The following is a 21,384-nucleotide window of genomic DNA, read 5'->3' as shown; positions in this document are numbered from 1 at the left end:
GCCTCCCCTCATACATGCAATCTATGTTTTCCCTTACGAATGATGCCCATGGCAGTTAGAGGGTAAAATAAAACCCAACTGTCAAAGACAGAAAAAAAAATGTTTTATTTATTTTATAAATAAATTTAAAACCCTAAAACTATGATCTCATCAGTCTGGACAAAGTTATGTTGTATCATCCTCAAACAACCAATCAACCCCCAGGGTAGTAACACTTAAAATACTGGATCCAGTGGTAGTGTTTTCCCCAGAAGCAAAATAAAACAGCATGGATAAATCAGTTACATGAGTTTTTGTTCATCATAACAAAAATTAAACAGAATATGACCAGAATTAAAAAAAAAAAAAAAAAATCCCACAGCCATCTGTGGGCACCTACCACATTTGTTCAACCCTGTATTACTGACACAATAAAGCTTTTGGTATCAAACACCTCTCTATTTTTTATAGACAGTTTAAATAGAGTATTTAATACCAGCAAAATTACTGACACTTATAAAAATCTTGGAAACCATGTAAGAAAACATTTCTTCCACTCTGAAGAATGGATTAACACAAGTAACAAAGGCTGATACTTCTCTCTGAAGGATAAACACAGAAATAGTAACATGAAGTACTTTATAAAAGCTTTAAGTAGTTAGGAAGGAATTTGGAATGCTTTTGCTTTATTTCTTCATGAAATACCTTGAATGATCTAGAAAGCCTGTGGAAACTACCATCTGAAAGTCACCATTTCATTTCAATGCACTTTGTAACACTGGCAGCCTTGACCATTCTTGGAAAGGAGCCACAAACAGTTCCTGGTATTTCAGTCCTGGACATGAACCAGACCATTTACAGTGCTCTTGGGGTCATTGGGAGCAATTCCAGTGGGCAAGCTGAGTATCTGAAGAGTACTTGCACAGCTGAGATACAATACTCAACAACACACTGTTGAGAGTGGAGGAAATGGGTTCTGCTTGCTGACCACAAGCTTCTGATGCTGATGGGATATGTAGCCTTTAATGTGACCCTGGCAGGAGAAAAAGGCAGTATTAGTACTGGTAACACAATCCCTACAACCCAAGCACACATCCACCAGCTAAGCTGTGTATGCTCACTCACCACTGCACTCCTGTACTTAAAATATCCATGAGGGTCCAGTCTATGTAAGTGGGTCACCTTGGAGACTAAGCAGAAAGTTGGAGCCACCACCCTGCTTGTGTACTAAGGGTGCTTGTCAAACTGAGAGCCTCTTGCCAAGGCCTCCTACAGGTCTGCTTACACTTCCTTGAAAAGACAGAGCTCTACAAAAGTGTTTCTAAATTCACTCTTGTTCACTCTCAAATAAGGGTTTTAATCAATTAGTATTCCACACCTGATAAACTAAATGACATAGTACTTCCTTTTCAGACAGTGTTGTAACAGTGAAAGAAATCTCCCAGTGACCTAGATAACACCAAATAATGTTTTGGAAACAAGAGAAGTGTTTAATTTTCTTGCTGACACTACAATGGATGCTACAAGACCTCTGATTTAATACAAATATTTAGATTTCAAGCTTTTATCCATTCATAAGCAGTTGAGATTCACTTAGAGTAAAAGACAAAATGTGGAACAGAACTAAAGAAATCTGGCTTAATTTTTTTCTAGTTTGAGAAGACTCCTACTTCAAATGCAGAACAAATCTTATTGGTGCCACTTGCAAGGTTTGTATTTTTAAATCAATGTTCCTGCATATATAGAAATGTCAGTATTGAATTAGTAATGTGAAATTCAACTTCAATTCTAACTGATTCCTGCAAAAAAAAGGCAGGAACTAGAGGAAGTCCTCAGGGCAAATGAAAACTTTTCACTTTGAGCACAAGTCCCTCAAAAAACTCGCAAGAAAACCTGGAATTACTCATGTGTTTTTTGTCATAAACTGTTATTCTCCATCTAATGTTTTTCACTGTCAGAACTCTGGAAGCACCAGACAACAACTGGTCAGCACTTACCAAATATATGAGGTTAGCTAAAATACACTGGACTTCATCAATATCAACATCATCTACTTGCATGAACTTCAGAGCAATCAGAAACGCATCTAGAGATAGCTGATGAGTTTTGAGTAGTAAATATCTGAAAGAAACAACAGGAAAAATGTGTTACTGAGAAATAATCACTTAAAAAATATATTTCTTAAAAAAGGGGCCTTTCTACATACAATAAATTCACCTTAACAGGAAGTCAGCTCTCTCAGAGAGAACTAAGGAGCACATACAATTCTACTGCAGTCCCAGGTGAAACCATATTAAATTTGCTTTTGCAAAAATGCAGGTTTTGTTATGCTTACACTTTCTTGAAGAGATTCCTGTATGTGATGATTTTCAGCTTCTCAAGGATAAGAAAGATTCCACATCGAATAAAAAAGGTCTCATGCTTGGTCAGAGCATCATTCAGTAGGAGGAGATTTCCTTCACTGCAAGAATAATGAAATGAAAAAGTGAGATCTCACCCCAATGAGAAAAGAAACTGACTTAGTAGGAATATGCCTCCCCTGCCTTCCTCACTCACCCCAAAGAAACACTTCTTACTTAATACTTTTTGAACACAAAGCAGAAAAGCAAGCATCATACCTCACAGACTTCGTTACTTCAGCAAACTGCATAAGGTCATACTTTTTTAAGAGCTGAACTGTTGGCATATGGCCCTGAAAAATAAATGGTGTCCAAGTTTCCCAGGGTAAAGTCAAATGCATTTTAAATAGAATCTAGTAAGCTAAGAAAAAAATCTGTTGAGAGAAGAAGAGGAATGTTTAACCACTTTTTATTTTGCTACAGAGTAAGACGTGAATGTAAGTATTTGTAAGACAACCCCCATGTCCCTCTCTAACACCTTGTAGCACAACTCACATTAATTACTGATTTATCATGATTTAGGGACGATTGATACTTAATGTTAGGGAACTGTCAAACTTGTAGAATCAAGATCCTGTGACATGAGGCCTTGGCAGATTCAAATTTTGTGTCGCTGTTATATCATCTATTCTACAAACAGAAGAACTGCAGGAACCCCAAGCATTTCCAAGGGAATACAAGCAGTGCTTCAGCCTTGTCAAGTGCTATCTCAGTCTGTAACAGATTTTTTCTTCTTTATGCCTCCATGCAGAAATAAAAATGTCCTCTCAAAAAACAAACACTACAACCACATACCACCCCCCACCAAAAAAAAAAAAAAAAAAAGGGAGAGAAAGGTTAAATTTAAAGAAACAAAATTATCTTATTGTTCTATCAGGCAAGACTTAACCATTTTAGAGAATCAAAAGGAAACTCTGTCTTTTATCCCCTGCACAGTAAAGATCAGAATGCACATTGACTTGTTCAGACTTTAAATTTACTTACATCATGCTATACTGTTGCTAACTCTTTTCCTGGATGAAGAATTAGCTGAGAGCAGAACTGGGCTGCAAGTTTACTTAGTGATGTTAGGAACAAAAAAACCAACACACAAGCTATTTTAGTAGTTTGAAGTTAAGTGTTAATGTTTGGGCTGTGATTTTAAAAAAGCAACTGTAAATACAGTATCCTTTAGCTAGTTTCTCTAATACCTCTTGTACACTAAAACTGCTTTAGAAAAGCCACAGTAATTCTAGGCACTAACAGACCTGTCAGTTTAAGGCACCCAGTCAGGACTGGGACAAAGCTTTTAGGAAGACTGTTAATAAGTTTTCCTTTATCAACCCTCCCACTGATTGATCTGAAAACAACCACTAAGAAAGTCAACAAATAAAACAAGAAAAAAAGGAGCCAATTACCATACCCACTATACTTCCCCTTGATCCAGCTGACACAGCAAGGGATTGGAAAGGGAGCACAGAAGAGAAAAGGCAGGGAGGTCACAAACAGGTCAGGGGGAAGGTGGTAAATGGCAACTCAAGGCAGGTGGTAACATTCTCCATGGGTAACTTTGGTAACAGGGCTAGAACAGGAAACTCTAAAATCTAGTTCCTGTCCCCTTAGTTACAATTAATTAATACTCAGCATAATCCACTAATTCATGGATATACAAATGTTAGCACTGCACATGGAAAAGGACAGGAACAAGAAACGTGTAATTCTTTTAATAGAAATATGAAATTATCAAATAGTACTGATTTTTTCAGAACCAAAATGCTCTGCCTCATGACCCTTCTGACGTGCCTTGAATGGGAAAATGTCTGAGGTACAAATAAAAAAGACAAAAGATGTAGCTGTGGCAAATCCCTCTCAACAGTCCTCAGCCATCATGTTTGCACATTCTTTCTTCTTCCAACAGAGGAAAGAAGCAGACAAATTTATTCTAGTGAATCCACACCTTCCCTGGCTTTTGCGTGCAGTTGATCAGCAGAGAGGCACTCTGCAACAAGACAGAAGTTACACTGTTGAGTGCTTCTCCAAAGAAATCAAAGACACCTTTATTAATGTAGTAAGATCAGGCTGCACCTTTAGGAAGGGTGGGAAAAAGGTATGGGAAAGGAGGGCCAGGTTGGTTTTGTTTGGGGGTGGGATTTTTGTTTGGCTGTATTATTTCCCCCATCTCCTTTCCTGTGTTGCTATAAATGACAACTCGACACTTTTTGCCCTCACATAACAAGGTGTGCATACACTGGCTCTTACAGGGGTAAAACAGCCTCTGAACTCCACTAAGGGAAAACCAAGAAAATACTGAAAGTCAGTTTCACGATCTGCATGTGTATCCCCTCTCCCTTATTTAGGAAACTAATATCTACTCACCAACAACATTTTCACTGGCAGCAGGTAGATCAAAATCATTCTTTTGTTCTTCTGGCTTGACCGGTGACAGTGCTCAAAGGCAAATGACAGATACTCTTCAGCTGCAAACAGGAATAACATGAATCAACCACAAAAATGGATTAAAGCTGTAACCCAAATTCTGTGCTCAATGTCCATCTCTGACTTGAACACGTAACATTTGAAGTTATATAAAAAAGAATCACACCACTCAAAACACATAAAGAAAAACTGGAGATTCACACAAAATACAAAGTATTACCAGAAAGGTAACTTCTCCTTCAGAAAGTCAAAGAAAACTTGTCAAGATCTTGATGTCAGACATTACAGTTCCAAGTAATATTGGAATTTTTAGCTCATTTCAGTAATATTATTGTGCTCCTATTAGAGAAGCAGAGAATCTCAAGAAATGCTGATAATATATTCTATTTCCTAAATTCTTAAGAAATTAGGTTCTTCAAGAGATGAAAGCTGAATGCAATGCAAACATCTCCTGAGCTGCAGAAACGTGCCAATGAGACTACACAGCATAACAGCATGAAAATCCCTCAGCAGCTTCCACCGACAGAGAAAAAAATTATAAGCCTGCAGGCAGAGCACATTGTTTGGAGCAAGAGCCAGCTCCAAAATAGATGTTGGTCAAGGGCTTCAGTTAGTAGCAAAGCTGTACACCTTAGCTCTAGAAGCATTTCTGTAAGTGAAATGCATTAGAAACCTAGAAAATGCACTTTGTACATCTTCCAAAATCAATGGATCAAGAAACTAATTCTACACTACAGTTTGCTGAAGATCTGCTATGTGGCACAGAGCAACCTGAAGAGTTGAAGGCTCCTCTGTGAAACTTTTACAAGCCTGTTCTTTTGGATGCTCACACATTTTGTAATGCACACGCGGAATGTATAACACTGCAGGGAGTTTCACTGACCCAAGTATTTTAAAGTTAGGCATACACTACAATTAGAAGTGTCATGTAATCTCATCTCTTGTTTCGAGTCAGCCTGTGGGCCTTGGACCTTTCAGCATGACCTTTCCTTTGATCAACGCAATTTTGAGTCACACATGCACACAACTTCAGCAAGATTTCATGCCAAGCAGCAAGACTTTAAACATGTCTTACTGCCACACAGTACCTTGCTTAAAGTCACTGTCAAACATGGCCTTGCGTCCAACATAGTATTTGTAGGTAACTCTCTGTGCCATACTATAGTCATCCTTCAGATTAGAGCTGTCAATTGCTCTAATTAAGGGCTTACAGAGATGGAGCTTGTTGATCTGTTAAAAAATAATAGCATTTTAATCAGTGTAGATAGATGGCATCATATAAAAACCAGGTGGGTTTGACTTAGAATAGGAAATATAAAACACAGCTTACCAGACTTGAACCCTACCTTAAAATAAATTTTAAACAGCTGATTCACAAGAAACAACATGCCCCACTTTTTTGAGTCTTCGATGCCTGCACGACTGTCAAAAGGAAAAAGAACACACCTACTAGTACTGAACATTGCAAGAAAATAATGACTTTGTCCTGACAGTAAATTCATTCCACAGATATTCACTCCATAGCATTTTTAGTGTAAACATAGGTGTAGCTCTGCTATGTATCTTCTCATACAATAAAAAGATGTCATGTAAAATATTCATCTGCACCAGGGTCCTCACTCCAGTCTGCAGATAGCATACATAAGCACAGCAGTGGCTTATAATACTTGAGGTGAAAGAAAGACCTGAAAAAAGCCTTTTTTCCACTTCAGAAGTGTTAAAATTGCTAACCCTGAAAACAGAGTTACCTCTTTTCCATCTAATTTATTCTAATGGAGCAAACTTCACAACTAACAGGGCACAGAAGCATGAATTGTCTTTCCTGAGAAGCAGGGACATAATCAGTCCCTCCCATACCTGCTAGGAATGCTAAACCTGAAGTGAGGGCTCTCCCTCTGCAGTTAATAGTCAAAACAGAACAGACTATAAGTGAGAACAGACAAGCCTCAGAAGTGTTCATTCTAAGACTCAAATACGGTCTAAATAAGTGGGAAAAATCTAAAGCAAAGTTCGTTAAGTGCTAAGTAATTTACTAGTTTAAGTTCAACAGAGGGTCTTTCACTTACGTGTCACTGGCACAGACTCGAAAGCAGCCCATCAGCAGTTCTGCTGCTTTTTCCAACATGTCACCAACTTTGCTTTTCCCTTTCTTCACAAGTTGTTGATCTGCCTAGCATTATACAGCAAGAAACAATATGCAATTCTACATCACGGTTCACTGGGCTGCAAAATTTAGTTAGTTAATACAGCATTTTATGATGTATGATAGCAAGAGATCTGTCATGGCTGCTATCTCCCAAATCTAAAAGGCAGACAAGCTCACAGAAAAAAGAAAATTCTCAGGGAGGCTCCTGGACATGTACCAAGCCCTATGTAGAGAAGGTCCTTGGAAAACAGCACTGATCACTATTACCTTTAGTATCACTCAGCTTAATGCAGGTCTCAGAAACCTAAATTCAGGTTTAACACTTATGTTTTACACTTCAACTCAAGTGTACAAAGACCAAGAGCCTGAAAAAAATTACGGAGTTTGAGTCTTAGAATTTATAATTCAGTTTCTCTCCACAGCCACAAAGACTAGATTTTATTTCTAAACCATATTCAACAGATTCCAGTAGTAACACACACTGCTGGGACCCGAGACTTCCAGAGAAAGATAAAACACACGTCACACCAGCAAGAGGAAAAAAAAATTCAGCCGTCAACATATTGGAAAAATCCACACAATGACTCAATAACTAATGAAGAACTTGAACAGAAAAAACACAGCAAATAGATGTTTATTTTGTGCTTTCTAAAAAGTTTTATTATAGCGTTTGCATTCTCACTACCTGAAACATAAATAAAAGAAATGGAAATGCATCCTGCTGCAGAAGTCTTCTCTGAAACCAAATCTTCTGAATACACTAAGGTTAGAAGACAGAATTCAAACACCTCCAGCATAACTGATTCAACACTTCCCTTTCTCATGTGTCTCAGAGATAGGGATTTCCCTCACTCACACTGAGAATTGAGACTTGTTGCAGAGCAGTCACATACACGAAAAATACTCCCTGTGCAAGCATTCCACATGTGTGGTTTTGTGGGTGAACGGGCACATGAGAGTGATGAGAGGATGAACACTGAAAATACTGGATTATTGTCAATCCCTACCTAACTTGAACTCTAGCTTCAGGTGAAGTGACTAGGAACAAAATCACAACTCTGCCACTTTCCTTGACCTAGAAATTCTCCATAGATCCCTACAGAAGCTACTTCCATTCACCAGCCTGAGAAAAATAATGTATATTTGGGCATTATTTGCATGTCAGCAGTTGTATGGGCTCACCAAGGGCTCCAAAGAGCATCAGAAGTGGTTCACACATCTGGAAAAGGGGAGCAGAAAGTCCCCCCTTCAGATCTGGTGAATGCTTAGATCAGCTTAGTTGCCTGTGATACCTCCAATTTTCACCAAATCCCAGGGATAACACAGAAATAGTGGCTGATGCCACATGCTAATGAATAAAGAAAATATTTAACTCTTCATAAGTTCTAAGCAACTGCTGGGAGTTGCATTCAGGTCCTCAGAACCACCCCAGTTCCATCTGCAAATAAGAGGTGGACAGACTGAGCAACCTCATTTTCCAAAAGAACTGGATGAATTTAGTGTGTCAACAAAATCCTAAACGAGTTAAAGAGAACTGAGCAAAACTAGATTGCGTAATAAACTCTATAAAAAATATTTCTATTGCGGAAATACCGAGGAGATAGAACTAATGAGATTGTTAATCAGATCTACTTACATTATTAGCAAAAATTCGAAGATCAAGGGCTACAGAATACATAATGGGTAAGGCCCTGGAAAAGAAAATCATAGTATAATTAAGTAGGTGCAAAGCAAGCAATAAGTAAGACATGAGAAACAAGCAATTTATATTTTTTGTTAGTTGGCCATACAATTAGAAAAGTATACATTAATCTTTAAATGAAGGATGCATTTCTTAAAAGGATAGTTCTTCAAGATCTCAGCATTTCAGAAATCCTACACTACAACAATTATTTCTAAAGCCATTTTTACAGTGGCTTTAATAAAACTCTACTTCTCTTTGATCAAATACTTCATGTATTTACATATGGACCATTCTATGTAATTAAGCTCAGCTGTTTAGTTTTCACACTTTAGAAATGAAAACTCAACCAGGCAACAAAGCCAATTAGGCTTGATTTTAGCATCCCTGGGGATAAATAAAACTATATGTATAATTTTAGTTTGACTACAATGGTATTATACCAGGAAAAGACGAGTCTATTTTCTTGTAGCTTTCTACTATGTACTCACCAATTTTCTTCTTTATGTGCCTGAAACGCTCGCAGGAAAGATGTATTGCATTTAGGAAAATTTGAAATGCCATGCATAGAAGCACAGATTTGAGAAACAGCTGTTCAGTGGTACCAAATATGATTTCATGAAAGACTAGAAATCAAAACACTATCAAGAAGTTGAGAAGCTGAGTTGCAGTATGGAAGAATGTGAGGACAGCCATGCACTTCTTTGAGTGGCAGCAGCAGTAAGAAACACTGGCCAGAGATAAGACAGAAGATTTTTTATCTTCTGCTCTAGCCAAGTACAAACTGCAACGTATTATAATCATTCCGAGACTCTCCTATATTCTGGGAAAAATTAATATTCTATTTTAGAGCCAAGTAAAAAATTCCTTCTAAGCCCTACAGAAACATGGAAGAAGAATGAATCTGGATTCCCTTGCTCAGAAATTTAAACAACTGAAGTGTATTGGGAAGCAGACCACATTATATTAGATTTTTACAAAACATGAAGAGAATTTATTCTGCAAGAAGTTAATCTGAAAATAATAGGCAAGATTTATGGAAAAGGATATTGGACAATGACTGTTTGGCATTTGTATGCTTCTACAAAGTCATGGTTTGCAACAGCATGAGTACACCTGCCAAAGAAAAGGTGCATTAGTGCATCAGAAAATATACATACATAAAATATTTATTTCTGTGTCCTACCAGCCATGAAGTTTTATAGTCTATTTAAGGTACTAAGAAATCTGACTAAAAGCATTCTTAAAAAAACTGGCAAAAGTATTTTAATAGAGCACTAAGCTTGATAATTGTAGAAAACAGATCCTAAAGATGAATAGGTATTTGTTTCGTATAAGTTAATGCTTATTGAAACAATCACCAAGATTAAATTTAAAAAAATGCAAGACTGTTGAAAGAGACTACATGCAGAAAATTATTAAGTAAAAGCCTTGCAGAACTACTAAGATACTAAGTCTCTTAAGAGTACTTTTATGATTAAAATTCCCTTTTAAAAATATTTATTTCCCTTACTTATTTCACTCTAAATGCTTGTGTAGCTAGTAGGCAGAGCAAGGGAAATGGCAAGCACTGACACCAAAGCTGTGCCAATGGCCATAGAGCAAACTTTATGCACAGAGGAGAAAGAAAGTCTTTATTTCCTGCAATTATAGCATTATTCTTAAGAGAAATAAACGCCAAGTTTTCAGGTATAAGCCCTTGACAGTAGGCAAGTAAACTTAAGGATATCCTTCCCCATCCCTGCTGTATACCTCACAAATGACTTCACATTCTGGGCCCATCTTTACCTTAAGTGGGCTGCAAACATTTCATCATATGGCGATTCCAAAACTTGTTGACACTTCTCCTCCGGAGATGGAAGCTGAGTGCAGAATAAATCAATAAAACATTAAAGGAACATCCAATGCACCAGAAACAGAGCATCATATGTATGTTTTGTCATGGCAATTCTCACAGATTTGCTAGGGTTGGAAGGGACCTCTGGAGATCACCTTGTATGCATCAACCAGAACTTTAAACTATATTAACAATCATATCCAAAGTAATGAATGGCTAATGTGCATTCTGCCTCCAGAGCCTGAACAGAGCAAGACTTAAAAGCATCCAAAACACACAAACACCAGGCCCTTATTACCCACTGTTTCTTTTCTCTCTAGTGTCTTTCACTGTGCTATGCTAATAACTAAGGCAGACCTGGTCAGAAAGGACATCTGTATCTATCCAGAAAACAATTCAAAGTGGAACACAAAAAGCCAGTCAGAAAACAAAAATTATATATAGTATCCTTGTAAGAAGAAAAGTAAAGCAAACCTATAAGGGGATCTGACCCCAGCCTGTGAATGGAAAGGAACCCACATATAGAGATAGGAAAACTGAAAGTGAAACAAAGGGTCAAAAAACAGATCCTCACCTGTAGTCGTGGGTTTGCAACATGTGGATGTTTAAATGATACTAATTCTGCACAAAACGTACCATCTCTGGTCTCAATGGCTTCTTGTACCTACCAAAGTAAACAGTTCCATTACAGAATAAAATCCAGCAACAGGCATACAACACATTTACACAATATGAAAGCCACCACCTAGTTACCACTGTTCATATGTATTAATATCAAATCAAGTGTGAGTTTTTAAAGGTTTGAAACTGAATAAATATTTTTTTACTTCCAATACACCTGTTGTTCAAAAAGAACACAATGGTCTTCTTTACTGTAGAAGATAGAGAGAACACCATTGTGGTTTTTTACTTACTTGTAGGATGCAAGTGTATCTATGTACATGGGTTTAGCATAGTAAAACAGCAGTTGAGAGCAGATTTGGTTAAGTTTTTAAAAATTCCAGTTGGACTTAGAGGCATCAAACATGGATGCAAAGGGAAATCTTTGAGAAATGCTTTAAAATGAAGATAGGCAGATTAAGCATGCAAATATCAATTCAAAGGCAATGTTTGACATTAGACTAATATTCTATCTATATCGAATGTTTTGGAAACGTGCTAAGAGTGTAAATGTTATAGTGTGGAAGAATTGTTCAATTCTGCTTCCTGCTGAAGATAACTCCCTGTAAAAAATAGTCTGCTTGGACAGGTTATTGTGACATCAAGGTGGAAATTTCTTCAGTTATGGAAGTAGTTTTAGGTATTACTTCTTAAGAGTTACCTTCCCATTGATTGTGCTTTGTCATATTTTTGTGCCTAAATACGAAAAAAAAATAAATACAGTTGATGCATAGAAAGCTCATACCAAATGGGAAAAAATCCCATAGACCAAAACAGGAACAAAAGAGGGAAAATCACCTGTTTAAATTCTTTGAGAAGTTTGTGTTTAGTTTTTATTTCAGGAAAAAGAAGGATAATTTTATGTTTGCCAGATAGTTTTTCATATCGAACGTTCTGTGAAGTGCCAACCAAACAAGATATGGAGTTTTCAGAGCAGACCACTGTCCTGGGAGATCTCAGATGCTCCATTTTTGGAGACTAAAACCCAAACAATGGCTTTCTTTTCGTGCCTTGACAAATGCCAGATGAAGTAAGATGGTAACAACAGCGATGGGAGCAGGATGGTCCAGCAAGAGCCATCCAGAGTGGACACACAGAAAGCTTGTCCCTGCCAGCTCCGTCCAGCCGGAATCCCTGCGGCTCTGCTCCTGCCTCTCCATCCTCCACGTCAGGCGCCCGTGCCCGCACTTCTGGGCGCCTCACATCGCTGCATTCCTCAAATCCCTGAGCTGCACTTGCTCCTGGACACACACACAGCACTCCGTGGCGGTTCTTACAAGTAAATTCCCTCAGAAACCTCCACGCTTTTCAGGCATTCCAGGTGTTCATCCCTGGCTCTCAGACAATGTGTGCTTCACGCGCGCTAAAGAAATATATTCCTCCTCCACACCACTTACCCTACGCTGATTTATTTCTTAACCAAGGCAGAATATTTACAACGAAGAAAAACACACCCACATACTCAATCAGGCCCACAGACTAATTAAAGAAATAATTTAAGAATCTTGCTTACTTGCTGCAAGTACTGATTGATGGTGATGTGCGCCATGTAAACGGCAGGGAGATGAGGCGGGAGCCCCACACCCACGCACCCTGCGAGCCCCGGATCCCCCGGATCTCCCTCCGCGTTTCCGGATCCCGGCACGGCCGAGCGCGTAGGGAACAGCCCCGAGAGTCACGTGACAGACCCCAACGGCCGCCGCCCCGCCCACCGGGGTAGGGGCGGGGCCTCACTCGGGCAGCCAATGGGAGGGAGCGGCGGGCGGGGCAGAGCGCGCGCGTCAGCGGCGAGCCGCGCGCTCGCGAGTGGCGGCGCGTTGGCATTGTCGTCGCTGTCACTGGTCACCTCAGCTACCCCTTGTAGCCTCGGCTTGTACGGGAGGCGGGTGGTGGCCTCCCCGTGACAGGATTCCAGTGGCGGGATACCCCAGTTACTTCCCCGAGAGAGCGCTGGAGGCTTCGCCTTCCCTCCCTTCTCGCTGGCTGCGTTGCTCACGTGGGGCGTTGGAGAGGGGTCTCGGTGAACTTGGGTCGAAAAAGTTGACTCGAGCTTATAAACTCCCGAACGGCTTGACGTTTAAAGGCGCTGCAGCCAGGGAGATGTGTGAGACAAGGACGCTTTCCGTGCTCGTGCAGGCTGGGCTCGGTTGGGCTTGGGGGGTGCCGGTGAGCAGGGCGCGGCGGCCTCTGGGGCTGGCTGTGGGCGGGAAGCGCGGCTGCTCCTCGGCTTTGGATCGGGCCCCTCTTCGGCGGGTACCAGCAAACAGAGCCAGGGCAAGCGGGGGTCGCCGAGGGGCGGCTGCCGCCCGCGGGAGGCTGTCCCGGCCCGGGAGCCATCTTGCGAGCGGGGCTGGCGCTGCCCGAGCGCCGCGGGCCGCCCGGACTCGGGAGCGGACTCCATCACGGGTCCCCAGCCGGGCCGGCCGCCGAGGCGGCTGTCGGAACCTCCTGCCCCGGCGGCACTTGGCAGCCGCCCGCGGGCAGTGGGGGAGGGCGGCTGGGTGGTGGCAGCGGAGGAGGAGGGGAGCGGAGGCGGGGACCAGCCGGCCCCGGCCCGGCCCAGCCCAGCCCAACCCAGCCCAGCGCGTTGCCCCGGCCGGACACGGCGCCCGGGGCGGAGATGGCGGACGAGCCGCAGAAGAAGCCGCACTTGTCGGCCTTGGTGGGACACACGAACGGGCTTACCAAGCCCGCCTCGCTGGCCGCCACCCGCTCCACGGGAGGGGGAGGAGGAGGCGCGACCGCCTCCTCCAAGAAACTCGTGATCAAGAACTTCAGAGGTGGGTACGGGGCAGGCTGGGCCCTCTGTCCAGGCAGGTGCGCTCGGCCCGATCTTTGTTTACTGCGCTCCCCGCCCCTTGCCCGCGGCCGGGCCCCGCCGTATCGGGGCGAGGGGCGGCTGCCGCGGGGCTGATAACGCCGCCGGGATGATAACGCTGCCGGCACCGTGCCCGTGAAGGGCTCCCAGGGACACGCGTGGGGCTCCGTGCGCGGGGGCAGCGGCCGTGCGGAGCGGGCAGAAAGCCACCTTAGTGTCAACGCTGATTAAAGCCAGGCGAGGGTGGTTGCCTCGCTAAAAGTAACACGGGCGTCAAACACAGCAGCCGGGGGGTGAAACGTGTCGTGCTAAGGCTCGGGTGGAATTAGTGACCCCTCTGAGTGTGCCAGAGTTACATGGCCAAGAGCGGACTGGCTTGGCAGGACTTGATGGAGCAGCAGGGAGAGGGACATTGCTGCAGGCTCCTGTTGGGTGGCCCTTTTAAAACTACCTGTGTCTTACTTCACAGAAAGACCCAAATTACCAGATAATTATACTCAGGACACCTGGCAGAAACTTCATGAAGCAGTGGGAGCAATACAGAGTAGCATTTCTATTAAATACAACCTTGAAGAGCTCTACCAGGTAAGCCATGTAAGATTTTGCTTTTGTTTTGTTTTTGCAAATAAACTGCTTTGACACGCATTCAACATAATATATTTTGATTTGTTAAAAGCTGATTGAATACTTCACTAAATACTCTGTTTCTAGTCAGTTTCTGTATAGCTCAGAGAGCTACCAGGATCTGGGCCCATGAAAAAGCAGTTTATGTTGGGAGGCACAGAAAACTATTCCTGGGCAGAGCTGAGATCTAAGTATCTTCAATACTCTTGTCTACTCAACATGCTGAAAACAGGATGTTACTTTAACGGGGTTATGAAGTTACATATTTTATGAAGTTTTTTCTACATTCTGTGGTCTCTTGTAAATAGTAATGTTAAAATATTTTATATTATTAGATTTTAATCTTACATTTCTGTATCTTTTGGGGAATTATAAAGGAATCTTGATTGAGCAGGCAACAAACTGGCACTTTGCCCACATTTCAGATTACTGTTGCATTTTCATAACAAACAGGTTCTTAGTTTTTCTGTTCAAGTGGTGAAAAAGCATTTCTGGAACATCTGGACTACTGGAGCAGGGTCTAGGGAGGGTAAAAGAGAATTGGACTCTTGAGCTATTTCTCTCTACTTTCTCCAATTATATGTGGTTTAGTTCTATGTTATTTGAGATGTATGTACTTTGAGGTATTTTGTTGAAGTAGAAGGTTTTTAGAGTGATCGTGTTATTAAAAAAATACTGATGCACCAAACTGTGCTACATAACGTGAGTTGGTTACGAGTTTTATGTGGGTGCAGCTGTTTGATCTGCAGATTGATGTCCTTGCCAGACCAGGACTGAAAACATTGTTATGCACACCTAAAATTGTCTGAATGTTTAGTTGAGGTGCAAAGGGGAGACTGTGAGAGAGGAGAAGGCCAGTAGTCCGTAATGGGTCCCTGTTGAAGAAAATCAGGATGGGTTTCAGACCTGACTGTATTTGTCCCTTTAGTTAGGGTATGTAACATGTGGGTCTAAAATTAAAATGTCTGATTATGAAATACATTTTGACTTAATCATTTCCTTTAAATAGAAAACTTGACTGTAATATATTTATCTATTAGTACTTGCAGAATTTGAATGACATAATGCATTTTATTGTTTTAGATTCAGCATTTGAAAAACCCTTCTTTTTCATGTCTAGCAAAAAAAACCAACAAAAAAAACCAGCCCACAGATGCTTTGAGTGTTACCTAACTTGTTTTCAGAGGCTCAGAAATGAGATTATAGTAATATGGCTATGGAATCACTAGTGTACATGCTTGAGTTTTGGCAGAAGAGGAGAGAGATTTCAGATAAATTGGGAAGGGAGAACTGTAGTTCTTCTCTTCTCTTGTGCAAGGCTGGTTGAATAATCCATAATGCAGCAAGTCAGAAAGATTTCTGCTTGGAGGTGGTGTTGCTCAGTGTGTCTGTGCATAGACAGGTACTTAACTCTTCTGCCAGAGGAATAAAAGATGAGGTTCAGCATCCATTGGAAATCTGATCTGTATTTACAGATCATTTTAACTGCCTGTTGGTGAGCACCGAGTCATCCACAGGGGAAAATATTTCTCTGCGCATTAGTTCTTAGTATCAGGCCTTTTTGGTGGTTTTGTGGGGCTTTTTTTGGTTGTTTTTTTTTCTTTTGGTTTTTTTTTTGGTGTTTTTTTTTTTGTTTTGTTTTGGGTTTTTTTTGTTTTTTTTTTTTTTTTGAGTCTTTATCTGACCTTACAGGAGGAAGTGAGAAGCCTACTAGAGTTCAGTGCCCTCAGGGGGCTGGTGTACCAGCCTACAATTGAACCTTCTGATTTATTTATTTAATTTGGCACAGTGGCTGAGAAGAAACTGAAGAACAATGATGAGGCTGTGTGGGAAGGCTGAAGGACACTTCTTTCCAGACTTTAGAGGTAGCATGGAATCAGGCATGAAGGTGCTTGGCAGAGATGTAGTCAGTGAGCAATGGGAGAGTGGCAGCCAATTTTTTGTGACTAAAATAGAAATGATGTCTGGGATTGGTGGTAGATTGCACAGATTTTGATAGAAGTAGATTTTTTACTTGATAGGATAGAGAAAGTGGGGCAGTACAAAGAATTGCCGAATGAGGAGCGAGTGATAAAAATAATGGAAAAAGAAAATTACCTTTGCAGTGAGGTCCTAAATAATCTGAAGCGGGGCAGCACTGCCCTTCTGGAGGACATGGAGCAGGGCAGTGTAATAGCAAAGGAAAGACAGTAGAGCAGTGAAGGAAAAAATTGTAAGAGTCCTGACTAAACTTATATTTGGGTGGGTTGATAGGAGTGGCTATAACACTGTCTGCATAGAGGTTGTCTGAATACTGTTTGTTGCAAGTTACCATTTTACTTTAAGACCAGATGAAAAACACATTATAAGCACTGTGTTATAATTTTGTTTGTATGCTTTAATGTATCAAAATCGTGTAGGCCATTTTATGTGCATTTAAGTAAAATTAGGTTAGGTAGGTTAGAATCCTCTGGAGCAGAGGAAAGCATTCTTGGGTCAGTTTTAGTTGCCCAGGTGACATGGTGCTTTAAATCCTTGGCAGTGTTCTGTGCAGTAATATTAGGGTAGTTGATACTAATATAGTGACCAGCAGAACGTTTGGTTTTGGCCAGAATTGGCCTCCTTAGTTAACTAAGAATAAATACTCAACAAAATACTGTGAGCTCCCAATAAATCAGTTCAAGCCTTAATGTGGGGTTGGTTTTTGGGATTTTGTTATTGTTTGGGGTTTTTCTTAATTATTTTTTCCCCTCAGTTTATGTACCTTAACATGAGTGTGTGAATCAGTGGAAATATTGGGGAAGAAGTAAGTTGATAAAAAGACAGGAAAGTAGCTATACTCATTTACTATTTTGACAGACTAATTGAAATGTCTAACTTAAAGTTATTAAGAAATGAAAATATTTGATATGATTTTGTTCCTGCCCCAAAAAAGCACTTGTGTGCATACTGATGGATGCAGAAAATGGACTTTCTGGAGTTGTACTGCTGAGCAGTATTGAAGGAGGCAGAATCCTGGTAGTGTTTAACAGCACATCTGAAGCATGACCCAGATTGTGATAGTGGGTCTTGTTTGTGACAAAATCTACCAGAACAAGAAGGGACCAAAATCAGAAAGAACTCCTGAAGTCTTTTTTTTTCCTACATAACTTTGTTTTAATGTTTTGGTGTTGTGCACAGCTTGAACATATAACACTGATTTTTTTTTTCCCATTGCCAGCCTTAATTACACAGACACAAAAATTTAAGTTCTTTTTTTGTCTCATTTATAATCCTTTTTTGGTTTTTAGGCTGTTGAAAATCTCTGTTCCTACAAAGTGTCTGCTACACTGTACAAACAGCTGCGACAAGTCTGTGAAGAGCATGTGAAAGCACAAATCCTTCAGTTTAGAGAATATCCTTTTGTCATGCACAGAAGTGGTTAGTTTACATCATTATTTTTTAAAACAAGACTTTGCAAAAATTGTGCCAGTAGTTGTCAATGTGTTAAAGAGGTTCTTTAACTACTTACATATTTTTAAATCAGTCATAGGCAGCTTTAGTCATCTGGGTGAATAACTTTTGTGTATTGATATGTAGCATGCTAATAAGAACTTATTTTAATAGGGATGCAAATTTTACACTAAATCTAGAAAATGTCAATAGCACTATGAGATTTCTCAGCAGGTGTGAATTTCTGTGGCAGGTGAGTGGTTGTGATGCTTATGGCAGCAATAGCTTAAAAAAATCACAGTGATTGTCAACAACAGTAAAAAAATTTTTAAACATAGTGCACCTGTTTGACCAAAAATAACTACTGGTCAACAATCATGTATCACAAAGGCGTTCAACAAGCCTTCACATATCTTGTGAAAAACCTTGGGAGGTTTTTGGAATGGAGCAGGTTTTTGGCTGTCTTGGGATGCATAGAAGGATGAAGTTTTATGGTAAATTTCCCTATGGTTTACTGAAGTTGTATTGCTGGACTTTTCTTCTGGTTGAATGGATCACAGAAGTACCTGTAGATCTTCTGTGGACACCTGGTTGTAGCCAGCCCTGTTTCCTGAATCCAGTCAAGCTTTGCATGCTGAGAAGGTCCTTGGTATCATAGATGTCTTTTGTATAATAGTCACAGGGTTGCACTTGCTGGAGCAGCAGATGAATAGTCTATGTCCACCTTGCTGTCCCCATATTCCTGGAAAATACCTTAGCTAACAGATGATGGATGGAGTGTGCCATGTTGAACGGATACTGCAGCTGCTGGCATTGTTTCCCAGCTCTCCATGGATTGCTTTAGCAGAAAATAATAGGATAAAGTAGAGAAGATAGGGACCAGGGCCCAGAATGAACCTCCTTTCCAGGTGAATGTTTTAAATGTGCTTTGGATTGTGACTCTCAGTTTCTTGGTTCACTGCATTAGAGTAATTCAGGGTTTTTAGTTGTATGTAGCACCAACATGGTTTTGGTTTTGTTTTGTTTTGTTTTTTTTTTTTTTGATGGTTTGGGGTTTTTTTTTTGAGTCCCATTTGTGGCATCTGGCTTCCATGCGGCACATTAGTAGAGTAGTCTTTAACATACCTGGCCTTTGAGAATCAAATCTTACAGTCTTCTTTAAAGCAGTGTACAATAATCTTTTGCATTCCTGCTTTTTCAGACTTTAGATGATGTTATAAAAAAAAACTAGTGTTTTGAAACTTTGCTTTCACCTTGCCCTATTGACAGGGTGATGGTGGATTGGAGAGTTGAAAATTTAATATTTTACAGGTGTACCACTTTGTATCCCAAGGACTTCAGATTAATCAGATTTGGCTAGAATGAGTTGGAAATGATCTTGTGCAGGAGAGGAAGGTAAAGCCTCATTTAGATTTACTTGTGAGACACATGAGGATTCTATTATTTGTAAATAACAGTTGGATCTGTTGTGTAATGAAGAAAACACTGTAGATGGCTTAGGGTGACCTGGAGATGTATATGAAAAGAGTGGTATTTGGATTTGTTGAGGATTATTTAGAACTGTAACTGCTTTTAAGAGATTAGGGTCACTCCTGTTGTGCTCAGTGTGAACTCATTAAATAAACAAAATAACCTCTCCATCCCTCTCACCTCAGTTGGTGACAAATGTGTCGCTGGTGACGCTGGTGGGATTTCTTCTTTAAATCTATATTAAGGTTATGCAGTACAGCCACTAGATGGTATTACTGAAGAGCTGTGAGTGTTATTCCTTGAAAACACAGGGAGGCCTTTTGGAGAACTGCCAGCCACGGTGCTGGGCAGCTCTGCAATTAACGGTTTATCCCTGGCACAGTAGCATTGGAATATCCATGGAGCAGCTTTACCTAATGGCTGGCAAAGATCATCTCCAGAATCTGGCCTCTAAAGATACTGGCAAACTAGTTTTCCTTAATGGGTGCTGTACAGATTCTTTGGATAGTCTTTTATTTTTAAAGAAGATAAATAAATGCTGGCAAGATCATTGCAGACAAATGGTAAGTTGAAGATTTCTTTAGAGTACATATCCTTGAAGTGTGAAATTTGGCTAAAATGAGTTTGTCAGCTTGGGACTGCACTCTGTCTCCTCCAAGTTTTAGCATTGCTTTTCACGTTCCCCTTTGCTGGCTGATAACTGTTAACTCTGACTTTCATAGGTTCGTACAAGGTTTGGATATCACTCAGAAATATATTGACACTTTTTTTCCTTTGGGTGGAAAGAAAAACTAACCAAGAAATGCTGAAGTTGTTAGCTGTTCATAATTTTAAGTAATTGGAAAGTCTTTGCTTCTAGATAGCTCCAAGTACTAGGTTAACTTGCAACTTTTTTTTTTTTTTTCAAAGCACAGATGATTATTCTGACTACAGAGCTAAGAAATAGAAAGAATAAAGAACTGAAACTTGCTTTCTATCTGCCTTTTTTGTCTTCTTCCTCCACAACAATTTACGTTACAGAAAAAAGTCCTCTCTGGAAACACTTGTCTTTAAGAAGGCATCATTATAATACCAAACTAACATTTTACAAAGAGTTTTTATTGCATTGCCACTTAGCTTGGACTGCAGATGCCCCATATGGTTGAATTTATATTTTCATTTCTTGAATGCACTGTTCTTTCCTTTCCTGTGAGGTTTGGAAAGAGGTATGCAATTTTTACGTGAATTAAAAATGGAAGGTGTTAGAGAAACTATTTGAATTCAGCAGTCTGATGAAAACAGAGTTGAAGATACTGCTTTGAAAATGTAGTTAGCATGAACCTGTGTTTTTATGAAAGGGCTTTTGCTGTGAACACTGTTTGCTTTAATTACTTCTAAGCATTCTTTTTTTTCCTTCGAGCAACAACTGTAGCAAGTGGCTTTCTTGCTCATGTGCTGGGTTAGCACTTAGTGCTGTTTAAGAAAAAAAAATCAACTTTACTGCTGTTTTACTTTAATATGCTTGGCCAGAAGCTATGTCAGGTTACGAATTGCTTCAGAGGCAATGAAATCTTTTAGGGAGGGAGTAGGTGGACAGCTGGGAAGAGAAATCTCTATCTGGCCTGGGGGTGAGTTACTGACATCCGGAGTTACGCTAATGCTAAACTGGGAGTTGGGCAGCCTTCTTATGAGCAAAGTTAAAAATGGATTTTGAATGTAAAAGTCTAGTAAGCTAAAAAAACACCACCTCCTTGCACTCTTTTAATTTAAAAAAGGGATAATATATTTTTATATCCTCTTTCTACTGTTGGATTTAATGTATCAATAAATTGCATACCCATGGCTGTACAAGTCACCATAAAATTTTAAAATACCTACATCAGTAAATGAGGTGCATGTTTGTGATGTATTTTTTCAGAAGTTCTTTTATAATTTAAAATATCACATGGAGGTGAAGAGAAAAAT

General features: G+C 40.2%; 2 protein-coding genes across 14 annotated transcripts in view; one reads left to right on the top strand and one right to left on the bottom strand.

Moving 5' to 3' along the window:
* Positions 1–86: 86 nt before the first annotated feature.
* Positions 87–13,296, bottom strand: PCID2 (PCI domain containing 2). 8 transcript variants are annotated; one of them, XR_009932986.1, is made up of 16 exons: positions 12,631–12,780; positions 11,032–11,121; positions 10,409–10,482; positions 9,671–9,736; positions 9,112–9,153; positions 8,576–8,630; positions 6,860–6,963; positions 6,140–6,215; positions 5,882–6,023; positions 4,734–4,834; positions 4,315–4,356; positions 2,598–2,671; positions 2,315–2,440; positions 1,977–2,100; positions 1,105–1,284; positions 906–1,012 (listed from the first exon to the last, which is right to left on the bottom strand). XR_009932986.1 is itself a non-coding variant. In XM_062487981.1 (15 exons), the coding sequence occupies exons 3-15, from the start codon at positions 10,426–10,428 to the stop codon at positions 920–922; spliced, it is 1,065 nt and encodes a 354-aa protein (XP_062343965.1). In that variant the 5' UTR covers positions 10,429–10,482; positions 11,032–11,121; positions 12,973–13,296; the 3' UTR covers positions 87–919. The 8 variants fall into 8 exon arrangements, 7 of the variants coding, with proteins under 7 accessions (XP_062343965.1, XP_062343959.1, XP_062343964.1 ...); XM_062487981.1 differs by lacking the exons at positions 1,105–1,284; positions 12,631–12,780 and adding an exon at positions 12,973–13,296 and having other exon boundaries at positions 87–1,012; XM_062487975.1 differs by lacking the exon at positions 1,105–1,284 and having other exon boundaries at positions 87–1,012; positions 12,631–12,777.
* A 404-nt stretch (positions 13,297–13,700) lies between these two features.
* The window catches only part of CUL4A (cullin 4A), a 34,203-nt gene continuing 26,519 nt past the window's right edge, over positions 13,701–21,384 (top strand). For 2 of the 6 annotated variants that reach the window (XM_062487965.1, XM_062487967.1), the window contains exons 1-4: positions 13,702–13,897; positions 14,405–14,520; positions 17,829–17,933; positions 19,935–20,003. In XM_062487965.1, coding sequence (XP_062343949.1) covers positions 13,738–13,897; positions 14,405–14,520; positions 17,829–17,933; positions 19,935–20,003 — 450 coding nt within the window. In that variant the 5' untranslated portion in view covers positions 13,702–13,737. The other 4 variants (XM_062487969.1, XM_062487966.1, XM_062487968.1 and 1 more) reach the window with 4 other exon arrangements.

The sequence above is a fragment of the Cinclus cinclus genome, chromosome 2 (genome assembly GCF_963662255.1).
Source record: "Cinclus cinclus chromosome 2, bCinCin1.1, whole genome shotgun sequence".
Classification (NCBI taxonomy): Eukaryota; Metazoa; Chordata; class Aves; order Passeriformes; family Cinclidae; genus Cinclus; species Cinclus cinclus.
Note: the sequence above shows the minus strand (reverse complement) of the source record. Positions and strands in the feature narration are given on the sequence as shown.

Excerpts from the sequence above, each read along its gene's own strand:
- PCID2 (XM_062487975.1), bottom strand. The coding sequence starts at position 12,666 with ATGGCGCACATCACCATCAATCAGTACTTGCAGCAA. Across the intron at positions 6,024-6,139 it reads TGTTTAAAATTTATTTTAAG|ATCAACAAGCTCCATCTCTG; the intron begins GTAGGGTTCAAG and ends ATTTTTTAACAG. Across the intron at positions 2,672-4,314 it reads GCACGCAAAAGCCAGGGAAG|GGCCATATGCCAACAGTTCA; the intron begins GTGTGGATTCAC and ends TTTATTTTTCAG.